The 13,311-nt window shown below is 36.2% G+C and overlaps 1 protein-coding gene across 1 annotated transcript in view; it reads right to left on the reverse strand.

Annotated features, from left to right (window-relative positions):
* LOC121879875 (poly [ADP-ribose] polymerase-like) overlaps window positions 1-13,311 on the reverse strand; it is a 32,876-nt gene continuing 19,565 nt past the window's right edge. The window contains exons 15-20 of the mRNA XM_042386657.1: window positions 9,325-9,453; window positions 6,250-6,510; window positions 5,268-5,501; window positions 3,732-3,851; window positions 817-977; window positions 1-698 (exon numbers count right to left, since the gene is read on the reverse strand). Of these exons, the coding sequence (XP_042242591.1) occupies window positions 446-698; window positions 817-977; window positions 3,732-3,851; window positions 5,268-5,501; window positions 6,250-6,510; window positions 9,325-9,453 (1,158 nt within the window). The 3' untranslated portion in view covers window positions 1-445. The remainder of the gene's footprint in view (window positions 699-816; window positions 978-3,731; window positions 3,852-5,267; window positions 5,502-6,249; window positions 6,511-9,324; window positions 9,454-13,311) is intronic.

The raw sequence follows: 13,311 nt of genomic DNA on the forward strand, positions 1-13,311 counted from the left end.
AAAAAAAAAAAAAAATATCTGTCGGACTTACGATCTGGATTTGGGTCCCTAACCCAGTCGTAAGTCGGGGTTGAAGGGTTAATAATTTCCAAGGTTGGATATAAAAAACACAATGACAAAGGTGACAACCATAATAAATTGCATATTAAATGGGTATTCACCTAAGAAGGTAAAACATAGGAGTATTTATATCTCTTCTGAATACTACAATTTTTTTTATTAAGTTATATTAAATTGTCTTTTTTTTTATAACTTTTAAAACCTGTAATCCTTTTTATGAAGCAAGATTAAAAACTAAAAACCTTGTCTATGAACATTATTTTTGTCCCAATGAAACAAAATATACCTGAAAACTTTGAAATCCTTCTCTACAGTACTTCTATTAAGCAATAAGACCCAAATAATCCAGTTTGTTATTGATCTATTGTTCTGGAACAACACTACTTTAATAGTTATACTTAAAATTGAGTTTAAGAAGATATTTGGCATTGACCTGAGCTACATCATACACAATATACTCATTGTATAATAAAGAAGTGTTGGAAGCACCTGCTGTAATACCTTTGCCCAAAGGTACTTCCACTCCATCCTCAAGTTTAATGCTTTGACTTGGGTCAGGGCAGGTACGACCACAACCTTTAGTACTATGCTTACCCTTAGGCAGTTTCTCCACATATTCGGCCTTATTTCTTTCATACCTGCAACAGAAGAGTAATTTTTTAAATTTTAATTTTAATTTTAATAAAAAAAAAAATAACTACAACTGTGTAAAGAAAATTATACTGAAACCAAAAGATAAGGAATATAAACACTTACATGTCACCTAGAGCAACTTCACACAGTAAAATAAGGCCAGTAGGATTACTATGTGAAGTACAACAGTAATTTGCAGACTTGGACACCATATCAGCAAAATACACGCCCTTTCCAAACATGTAGCCAGTAACGGGAGCCTCAGGAGGAGCAATGCGCAGACCCTGTGAGTAGTATAAGTATAAAAACAGGTATAAAATAAAGAATACTGGTCATTAGTATTTTATAGGTTCACAATAGAAATTTATGAAATAAATATGACAAAATTGTATATTTAATAGTCTTAATCCATAAAGCGTCAGCTTCGTTTTAAAACTACAGGACCACATCATCACTGCAGCATCAATGCCATTGTATTTACGAATCTCCCGCATTCACTAGTGACAGCTTACAGCCTAAAAAGTGAAAAGGTGACTAGTAACAACTGTCCTGGGCATCCAGGTGGGTAGTAGTGGGGGAGGGGGGTGGAGGTGGGGGCATGAGGGATAGAACTCCTGAGTGTAGGCCTGCCACACCACAGCCTGTCATTTCCCCTCTCACTCAACCTACGAATGAATTGTGGAGCATGTCTTGGGGCAGGTCCACTACCCAGATATACAATATATTGATGCCATTCTTTTCCCTGATGTTGGAACAAAAGATAACTTAGCCACGACAAACTACACAACTGTTGGAGCTGAAGATAATGACCTGGATGACAACATTCAAAACCCTGATTATGAACAAAATCTATCCAGCTTCAAAGATGAAGACGAAAATGAAGTGAATCTCACTTCAGGGAGACATACCAGAAGTAGGATGCCACTTCAACCAGCCTTACCTGAACCTGCTGCAGGCCTGTCTAGGCTACAGTCATCAGTGACATCACGGAGGACTTATATGTCAGCGTATAAGACGGAATTTGATTCACCTCCAATACCACCAGGAATATGGCATCGGCAGAGGAAATACCCGTGAACCACGACCTACCGGTTCTTCATGTACATGATATATCCGTGCCTCCCGCCTTGACCTTCAAAGTTCACCAGGTGAATCTGAGAATCTGGATTCTCCACCAACCCTACCGCCAAATGCAGACCCAGATATTTGGACCTGGCAAGATGGAGGGTTTTCAGCCAGATGTCCATGACTTCGATGATGCTGGCTGTGGTATTAGTGATGATGCAAATATCACTAATGAGTCTTGTGATTGATTATTCTAACCCCCCCCCCCCCTTGCTGGAATTAATGAATGTGATTGTTCAGGAAACTAACTAGTATTTTCAGTTTCTGACACAGGATCTCGACATGACACCTTCATGACTTTGTCAGTGGTATGACACTACTGTAGAAGAAATTTATATTTTTTTCTTTACTGCCTTTGATGCGGCTAGTAAATAAAATCAAATTTTGAGACTACTGGTGCACAGATCCACTGATTGGCACCCCATTCTTTGCTCCGGTAATATCAACTGATAGATTTTCCATTCTACCGAGGAGTCTGCATTTTTATAATAATGATACCACACCCCCAGATGATCAGATGAAGAAAATACGTCCCGTGTTTGATTTTCTGTGTCAGAAATTCAAAGAGGTGTACAAGTGGTTTTTGAACAGGTGATAGATGAATGTCTCATTCTGTGGAGAGGAAATTTACTTTAGGACATATCTGGAGTCAGTGTTTCCTTCTCTCACCAAAACTACTGGAACCAAGTGAAGGGGGATGGATGAAGAACTCCAAAGGATTATGGGAACCTCTGTGGACCATCCTTCCTGAGGCTGCAAAATCTTGCTGTGAACTGCTTCATTGTGGGTGTATCAAGGGATGCACAAGCTGCACTCAAGTGCAAAGCCCTGTGCAAGTACTCTGGACATTATTAGAACAAATGGACTAGACACCACAATGAAAACAGTTGTGCTTTAACTCTCTTAAGATTGCTATAGACCCATTTTGTAGCTTCCTCAACAGATATATATTGGAGAATCATTGATGATAACAGCATATTCCACTTGAGGCTGAAATATGGTCTTTCCTATAAAGCCTGTGATTCTATCAAGAGTTAATTTGATGTAGTATGTGATTTTACTTAGTAAAAGTGAGTAATATAGCTAATTTGTTAGTTTTATTCAAGAGGGGCAAAGTTGTGCAAGAAAATGCACATATTCATCCATCCTGAAATATGGCCTTACCTTTTAGCAAATGGCTACATAGCTGAGAATTCATAACCTAACCTTATCATTACATTTATTCTGTAGCCTCGTCAGCATTTCACAAAAGTGTTATGGTTTACAAGTGACTGATTTAATGTTTCAGAATGTTAATATTATAAAATTCTGTTTTATTTCTATTCTGTTACTCATCCTTGAATTCTGTGCACCAGTTTTGTTCTCAGCTGGTTTGCCATTTAAAAATAATTGATATGGTTTTTAATAGAACCACATTCCTTTGTGGTGAGGCTGACTTGGCTGAACTTAATCATCATCATTTCATTGATAATTTGTGCTTGCTATAAGAAATTTACATTTGTTGTTCTAGGAACATCAACTATCATGTACACAATCATACAGGTGTGTTGAAATTTTTCTACAAGTATGTTTCTGTTTCTTCATTAAAATACTGCCTGCAGTCCTCGAGTATTTGGTGGTGCAATGTTGGTTACGCACGGCTGCACACTCATGATTAGCCAGGATAATTTAACACTTGTAAATAACTGACAACCATTGAATGTACATGGAAACATTAATTTCTGTCATGGTCATACTCATTTCCAGTCAGTTTTATAAAATGTTAAATACTGCACAAACTCTAAAAAATTTCTTTTATATAACAATGAATAAGGTGAACAGATGATGACTGGAATTTTGAGTATTCTGAACAAGTAGCATTACCTTCAACAGAGAAAACAGAAAAACTGGGGGATGAAAATGTTCATATATACCTGAGAGAGAATTCCAGCATAGTTTGTGAGCCTAGAGCCATGCCACAGGAGTTTACGGTTGGGGAGCTTCTTGAAAGGCTTGTAACGTTTCTTCTCACCTTCCCTCTCAATTTTGAATGCCTGAAGTAAAAATTAAAAAATAAATAAAATTAAAATATTAGATGGAATACATTTGGTGTAAAAAATGGTTTATTGCCAAGTCTTAACATATATTAACATACATTACCTTTAACTTTTCATGGAAATAATGACTGATCATCATTCAAGTTTATATTATCATCTGGTGTTACACAAGTTTTTGTTTATTTCCATCATTTTTTAAGATGTCATTTACTTTCGTACTGTTTAAGAATGATTCTTAAATTTTTTCACTTTTTTTTCAAAGATTTATATTTTACTACTGACATTTGAGAAAAGGTCACTGCATGTACTGTATACAGGTTATCCTTGCCTTTGCCAACTTTACAAGGACCGGATTCGTACATACAAGGCTTACTCTTTACACCCAAGCTTCGTATAAACTAGGCAATTATGTCCACATATTCAGATGAACCTTGCACCTTTAACCTTTTCCACATACAATGCATTTTAAGCACCAGAATGCACCTGAAGATTTTACACTTAAAATACTTATTCTAATCACTGACACTCTTTGTTGTCTTCTTGCCACCAATAATGACCACCCCCCCTCCCAAGCAGCCTTTAAGTTCTTCTATAAGTGAAGAAACCCCTTTGAAGAAACTTACTAAAAAACTCAGTTTGACATACTGCAAGTTCTTGAAAATGGTCCAACAGCTGCAGTGCTAACAAAGACCTGCCAAGTGATTAAGTCTACCATAATAGAATTATACCTATACTCTAAGATGGGCCAGAACATTACTCCCAGTAACTTGCCACACTGTCATTCCCCCTTTATATTAGTCACTTCATTATTATCTGGGTGTGGCAAACCTAGTTTAAGTTTTTGATGTAAATACCTTTGATTATTCCTGGGAGTAACGACTCTGCCCTGCCAGCTGAAAGGGTACTTGGAAGTTTTACACAATGCCAGTTACCACTCCATAAAAGTGGATCAGTGATGAGAAGGGCTTCAAATTTGCTTGATGGCAACTGGGACACCATGCCATCTGATAATCACAGCAAACCCATGCAAACAATGTTTGACTGAGCATGTACGAGTGCATGTGGAAGCAAAACTTGATGTAGCCTACTGGTAGGCCTAGGGTAAAATATGGATGACATAGGACCCAGGAAACCGGAAATTCCCCCAAACCGGTTCAATATTGAACATAGGGTCTATACTTGTACAAGCAAAATATCCTTTACATAAAAGACAGCCAAATTGGCACCAAAGAATTCATTAATACAGATGTAAATGTATGTGGCTATATACATTAAAAATCATATGAAAGTATGAAGACAATCAATAAACAAATGTATCTGGAGAAAAAGTTACAAACATCACATGTGTGTAAAAAAAACAAAAATACACACAAAAGGTAACACAAAATACACTCACTGGGACAATAGCCATACCTCCTCAACAACCAGCTTGTAGTGTGCATGTGTTGAAGCATGTGTGTTGGATACATAATCTTGAATCATCTTGTATTCGTCAGAATTCTTGTCCACCACATCAACCTTTGTTTTGAGTTTGCGGTAGTGTTTATCAATGGGGTCACCATCCTTATCTTCCTCACCATCCTCAGATTTAAGTAGGTTGTATGCCACTTCAATTTCACTTAGGTTGTCCAGCATACCAATCTTTGTCTGTGGGTTATATTACAATTAGGTACTAAAATTCAGCATCATTAAAAAAAAAATTCTGTAAATTGGTTTGAGTCATGCACGATTGAAAATTTATGGAAATGGAAGTTATATAGAAAGATCAGACTGCACAGTAAAAAAATGTATCTACCACCCTGCCGTGCATAACAACATGAAACATTGTGCGAAAACTGTTAATGTATACCTATGGTTACCGATATCAGTTGGTTGTCATTGCTCATGGCCAATACTTATTTTTCTGACTGCATATATCCAGAACATTTATTGTCTTTACCAGATATTTGAATATATTTTTTGCCTTTTGCTGAATAACATATGAATATCATTATTATAAGCATTCAATTTGTCCATGCACTCCCTGATATTGTACTTATATATGCAGGATTATAATATGAAAACAAAATATAAAATTAGAGTAAAAATAAAATGAGTGATAAAATAATCCTAAAAAAAGTATTTTTTTTATCAGCCATAACCCCGAGACATGGCATTCTTTTATTGCTCATCACAATTTCAATAACATTATTACTTTTGAAAAATATGAAAATGGCTTAAAAACGAGAGGGATAACTTTGGGAACTCTCATAGGGTCACAATCACTATTATATATACAATCCACAACAGCAACCATAACATACCCGGTACTTTCTACTTTTGATATAATGATTATACCGTATATAGAAGAGGAAAACTCAAACTAAAAAAAAAAAAAACAATAATAAAAAATTACATTTATAAGATCTAAATCATCCAGAAGAGGAGGTTTCCTCATTCCAAAGTCATGGGGGATCAGAGTGTAGAATCTGTTTGAGCAATCTAACAGTTGGGCTATAACTGTAGCAGCAGTAGATTCTGATGCTTCCTCAAGTTCTTCACCATCAGGTTTCTTCTCTTGCTTCTTCATCAGCTCTAGAGCTTCTGACAAAACCTTGTATGCATTCTGAATCTGCTTCTTACTTAGTTTTCCTAATGGCATTTTCTTCACATCAATCTGTGGGTACATTAAGGTCTTGTGAATAAATTCATTCCCTAACACCTGTAACAATACATAATCATGAAAATAATCTTCCAAGTACACAAAATTTTAAACAATATCTGAGATATTACATTTACAATTATCAGGGTTGGCCAATTTAAACCACATTTTTTTTAATCTATGCCCCTTTTCTTGGTTTTAATAATTCTGTTGTTGGTTTTTATTACTTACAGATGGTTTTAATGATTTATAGTACATTTGGAAAAGTGTATGATAGGGTGAACAGCAAAGTACTGTGGGAGGTATTTCAAGTGTATGGGGTGGGAGGAAGGCTATTAAATGCAGTAAAAGCATTTTAGGAGAACAGCAGGGAAACAGTAAGAGTAAATGCAAATGAAAGTGAAACGTTTGAAATACATGTGGGTGTTCAACAGGGATGCATTTTGTTCCTGTGGTTGTTCAATATATACAGTCAACCCTCACTTTACGCGGTTAATGTAACCCACAGGGTACCGCGGAAAGTGAGAAACGCGTAAAGTGAATAACATAACATGGGATTAAATGAAATAGAGACCAGCTGACCCCCAAACTCCACTTTTTCCAACACAATACCTATGTTCTAGTAAAAATAACATCTTAATTTTATGATGGTACATGCACACAATTAATACTTAAGAGAAATAGAGAAATACAGTCGCCAAGTTAATGTCCATTCAAATAATGGACACGACTCCCTCCCCCTCTTCTCACACTACACTGCTGGCTCTTCCCTCTGAGAAATTTTGGGGGAAAAACCAGGTATAGTAATAAATAATACCTCAAACTAAAGTTAGGATAATATAATTGACATTGCTGGATTCCTTGTAAGACCAGGAATATTTTGAATATAAATGTCATATATTTTTCACAAAAGATAACATATTTACTCAGATTAAACATTTTATCTAAAATTTGTATGTCTAATGCAAAATATATGATGTTTATATTCAAAATGATCACCAAATTGTAAGAATTCCAGCAATGTAAATTATATTCTGGCTGGGTAATTTGTATAAATTTTATGAGCTAAAACAAATATCTTCAGATAATAAAAAAAAAAAATATTCTTCACGACACTATCTGTCAATCAAAGTACCCCACCTTGCCTCCCCTCTTCCAAGCGCCAGATGGTCAGTCCGTCCCAACCCTCCCCCCCACCCCCCACCACTCCTCCCTTCAAGAGAAAGAGTGGGTGAAAAAAATAAATTTTAACATTTTGTATTAAATAATACCTCAGATTAAAGTTAGGATAATATAATTGACAATGCTGGATTCCTTGTAAGACCAGGAATATTTTGAATATAAATGTCATATATTTTGCACAAAAGATAACATACTTACTCTGAGTGAACATTTTATCAAAAAATTTTATGTCTAATGCAAAATATATGATGTTTATATTCAAAATGATCACCAAATTGTAAGAATTCCAGCAATGTAAATTATATTCTGGCCGGGTAATTTGTATGAATTTTATGAGCTAAAATAAAAATCTTCAGTTAATAAAAAAAAAATATTCTTCACACGGTAACAGATGGTCGGTCGCCGGTCCCTCCCTCCCTCCCCCCACCAACGTCCCTACTAGATAAATGTGTGGGAATACCAGACTGTTTACCTTTTTAGTAATAAATAATAAATCAGACTAAAGTTAGGATAATATAATTGACATTGCTGGATTCCTTGTAAGACCAGGAATATTTTGAATATAAATATCATATATTTTGCACAAAAGATAACATATTTACTCAAGAGTAAACATTATATCTAAAATTTGTATGTCTAATGCAAAATCTATGATGTTTATATTCAAAATGATCATCAAATTGTAAGAATTCCAGCAATGTAAATTATATTCTGGCCGGATAATTTGTATGAATTTTATGAGCTAAATAAAAAAAATTATACTTCGTGTAAAGGGGTACACCCACCGCGGAATGTGAGCATCCTGGGTTCTGGCAGGGCACCGCGTAAACGTGGAAACGCGGAATGTGGGACCGCGTAAAGTGAGGGTTGACTGTACATGGATGTGAACTATTATACACTAGTGAAAGTGGTGATAATAAGCTTTTTTACATGGCTGGTTATAAGGGTGCTAAGTTGCCACTGTCCAGTATAACTGGTGATAGCTTCTGTTTATGGTTGGGTTCTGAGCCTCTGATTCTAATGTGTTCAGATCACGTATTATACAGGTCCAGGGGAGCCTAGTTGCCACTGCCCATCTCTCTCTCTCTCTCACTCCAACTGTACCCAAATGAATTCTTTAAAACTGTCAATTGTAAAAGAAGAATAGGTTTTTACAAGCATTAAAATGAACATAAACTTAGTTTTTACCTTTAAGCATGTAGGAGGAGTCTGGGTGACTGATCAAAGTTTGTGTATTTGGCCTTTTCACATTGAATTTTAGAGATGGAAAAGAGTATAAATGATTGCTAAATCATTCTGATTGTGATGTTTATGATTCATAGCATATAAAAAAGTTATATAAAGGGCTACAAATACTTATAACTTATCAAACCCAACAAAATAGCATAAAAAATAAATAAACCTACAGTCTTTGGTTAAAAACTAAGAAAAAAAGTGTTTTTTGCCAACCCTGCAAATTATCACACAGACTAGATCTTTGGACCAGGCAAGAAAGAACAAAAATATCAACAAACATTTTCTCAAATCATCAACTTCGTATCCACATTAAACCAAATTTAACATTAATTCATTTCATTACTATATGTGTGAAATAACTCCATGTGGTTGTGTAATAATATATAAAAATTGTGAATGATTGATACTTACCTCAAATTCCACCAATGATCTTTTCATTGTATCCACATCAAAAATAAGTACTATCAAATCCTGTACTTGTTTTGCTAATTTGCTCTTGGATCCAGACACAAGAGGTTTTAATGCTTCATCATCATCATCCTGTTGAATAACACATAATTACAGTCCACATAAAAAATAAGTAGTACTGTACTACCAAATCCTGCACTTGTTTTGCCAAACACAAGATGTTTTAATACCCCCACAAACACACATGTATACTGTATTATAGCCTTGTTAAAAAAACCAGCTAATTTGCAAAATGACCTAAAACCTGACCTTTCAGTATAGTGTCATTAAATGTCAGACCACTTTACAAACAGCCCAGCATATTGGTCAATTACACATTTACTTGTAACACACATGTTGTTTATTTCAGTTAATTTAATGAATATGAATACTGTACTGAAATAATGTATTTATGTAAATTTAATGAATACAGTAATATATATAATATCATAGACTAAAGTTAGGAGAATATAACTTGCATTGCTAGAATCCTTGCAAGACAGCAAATAATTTGAATATAGACATCATATATTTTGCACAAGAGATAAAATTTAATCACCTGTATCAAATTAAAGTAGTGATTTATTAGTTCTAGTGTATATGTACGTAAATATATATAGTGATTTAAGGGCGATTTAAGAGTGTTTCTGACTTTACGCGAGGTCCCAGGAACGTAACCCTCGCGTAAGTTGCAAGTCTACTGTACTGCTTGGAGGGTAGGCAAGGAATTGCCTTGCAAGTCTGCCTGAAGCGGGATATTCTGCACACTTTTCTTTCCACCGTTCTAAACTGTTACCACTTGCTGCTACTCTCTTTTCTTTGTGGTACCTCTTCACCATCTCCATAAATGATTTTTTTGCATCCGGTTCCACTTCATCATCACTACTGGAAGCTAATAGTAGATTCAGTATTTCATCGAGTGATGTTCAACTGCTAGTGGCTTGTGAATCGTTTTTCTGTCATTTACTGGGTGGTTCTTCAAGTGCAGCAGCATATGTAGAGTCTGTGTTCAGTGACTTCAGTTTCAGTAACTTTCATACTCTGAATACACTCTTCGTCCACGGAAGGTGCAGTGACTTTTGGTTCACACTGAATAAAATCAAATCTCAATTCAAATAATTGTTGAATTCTTGTTTGACACGGGCCTATAAAAATTACGGGCCTGAAGCTTCAGCCTCACAAGCCTGTTGGAAAATCCGCCCTTGGCTGAAATACTGTAGGCTTTGCAATGGCAGGTAAAATTACCCAAGAATTTGGTATTTTTTCACATTTCTTCCCTGTTTACCTGCAAGCCTTGGAATTACCCTGTCAGCTTTGTCAGACACCTACTGCACTGAAATATGAATACCTCAACCTCCATACATCCGAAACATCTGCACCTATTGAATGCGGAAGTGAAATTTTTGTAGTTGCTCCGTGGATACAGATTTGACACCCATCACTAATAAATAAATAAATAAATAAATAAAAATAAATAAATATAAATATAAATATAAATATAAATATATATATATATATATATATATATATATATATATATATATATATATATATATATATATATATATATAATATATATATATATATATATATATATATATATATATATATATATATATACACCTAAACCCCGACTTACGACTATACGGACTTACGTCCAATGGTACTTACGACCTGCTTTGACCGTACGTCCATACGGGACATACGACTGCGACCGCCGTGACCAAAAATTTTTTCAAATGACGCGCGCATTTTCTATACCGAAACGTTTCCGTCCCGGGCGAGAGGGAGGGATGGCTTGGGACGCCTCGTGGCTGCACTCACTCAGTGGAGCGCTTTGTTTGTGTTTGGCTATCGTATCCTATACTGATCGCGCTGTGAACTTTCGTTATTATTGTATTTAATTGACTTTATAATGACTGGAAAGCGTAAAAGTGAGAGTGCTGGTGGTACTCCAAGGAAAAGGAGACAGGCAATTACTTTTGAGATGAAACTGAAGATAATAACACAGTATGAGAATGGAAAAACAATAGCAACAATCTCACGCGACCTAGGTTTCTCACACTCGACCATATCCACTATTCTGAAGGACAAGGAACGTATTCGTGAAGTAGTGAAAGGAACAACACCTATAAAGGGAACTATAATAACAAAGAAAAGACAAGGTCCTATCCACGATATGGAAAAATTATTGGTGATATGGATAGAAGACCAGATGCAGAAGCGTGTACCCTTAAGTGTTCTAACCATACAGGCTAAAGCAAGAAGCCTGTTCCAAAGCCTGAAGGAGCAGGCAGGAGATGAATGTGATCAAACCTTTACAGGAAGTCAAGGGTGGTTTGATAGATTTAAAAAACGCTACAGTCTACACAGTGTTAAGGTGAGTGGAGAGGCAGCTAGTGCCGATGTTGGTGCTGCCGAAGCTTTTAAGGAGGAGTTAGATGATGTGATTGTGGAAGGGAATTATTTGCCTGAGCAAATATTCAATGTGGATGAGACTGGATTATTGTGGAAGCGCATGCCTGAGAGGACATACATCCACAAAGAGGAGAAAACAATGCCAGGATTCAAGGCATTCAAGGACAGAATTACACTTCTGTTGGGGGGAATGTTGCTGGTTTCAAGCTAAAGCCCTTCATGATCTATCATTCAGAGAACCCCAGGGCTTTTAAACATGTCAGCAAGCACACACTGCCAGTGTTTTATCGCAGTAACAAGAAAGCCTGGATGACCCTAGTACTATTTGAGGATTGGTTCATGACTTGTTTCATTCCACGAGCCAAGGAGTATTGTCTGCAACAAAGGATTCCATTCAAGATTTTACTGATTTTGGATAATGCTCCGGGACACCCACCACACCTGGACGACATGCACCCTGATGTTAAGGTAGTGTACATGCCACCTAACACTACCTCTATCATCCAACCCATGGATCAAAGTGTTATTTCTGCCTTTAAAGCATATTATTTACGCACGACCTTCGCTCAGGCTGTTGCTGCTACTGAAGGTGAGAAAACGCTCAGACAGTTTTGGAAGGAGTACAACATTTTGTCATGTATAAAGAACATTAGTGCAGCATGGGATCAGGTTACAAAACATTGCATGAATGGAATATGGAAGAAAATCCTGAAAAGATATGTGAACAGTTTCAAAGGATTTAATGAAAGTGAAGTTATTTTGGATATTAGTAACAAGATAGTGGACTTAGGTAAACAGCTGGAGTTAGAAATTGATACTGAAGATGTTGGACAGTTGGTTGAAAGTGTAGCAGAAGAGCTCAGTAACGAGGATCTTATTGAACTAGATGCACAGAAAGTTGCAGAGGAAGAAGAGAGACAAAATGTAGAAGAAGAGCCTGCACCCCCAAAAAGTTTTCAGTGAAACATATGGCAGAGGCATTTGCTACAATTAATAAAGCAATGCAAATGTTTGATGACATGGATCAAAATTATGAGCGTTATGCCAAAGTTGACAGAATGATCCAAGATTCACTTGCTTGCTACAGAGAAATTTATAATGAAAAGAAAAAGAAAACTGTGCAGTCTAAATTGGACACCTATTTCAAGAAGTCCCCCAGTACTGGCTCCTCACGCCCCACCAGTGCTGCCTCTTCACTCCCTCAAGATGATCCAATACCTTCAACCAGCAAGTTACCCCTGTACATAAACCTGTCTGAAGAAAGCGACATTGATGACCCACCCAGCCCTGTCTCCTCTTCTGCTTCTTCCAATTAATATAGTCTCCATGTATCCTGTAAATAGAAAATTATGGGGGCCCTGTGTGCATTCAGCTGACTACATTTAAGGTAAGTGCTCAGTCACACTGTATCCATTCCTCATTATTTTTTACGTTTAGAGTACTGTATTTCATTGTAGATTTTTAATTTTTTTTTATCTATGTCGGACTTACGACCTGGATTTGGGTCCCTAACCCCATCGTAAGTCGGGATAT

The sequence above is a fragment of the Homarus americanus genome, unplaced genomic scaffold, assembly GCF_018991925.1.
Source record: "Homarus americanus isolate GMGI-L3 unplaced genomic scaffold, GMGI_Hamer_2.0 scaffold32095, whole genome shotgun sequence".
Classification (NCBI taxonomy): domain Eukaryota; kingdom Metazoa; phylum Arthropoda; class Malacostraca; order Decapoda; family Nephropidae; genus Homarus; species Homarus americanus.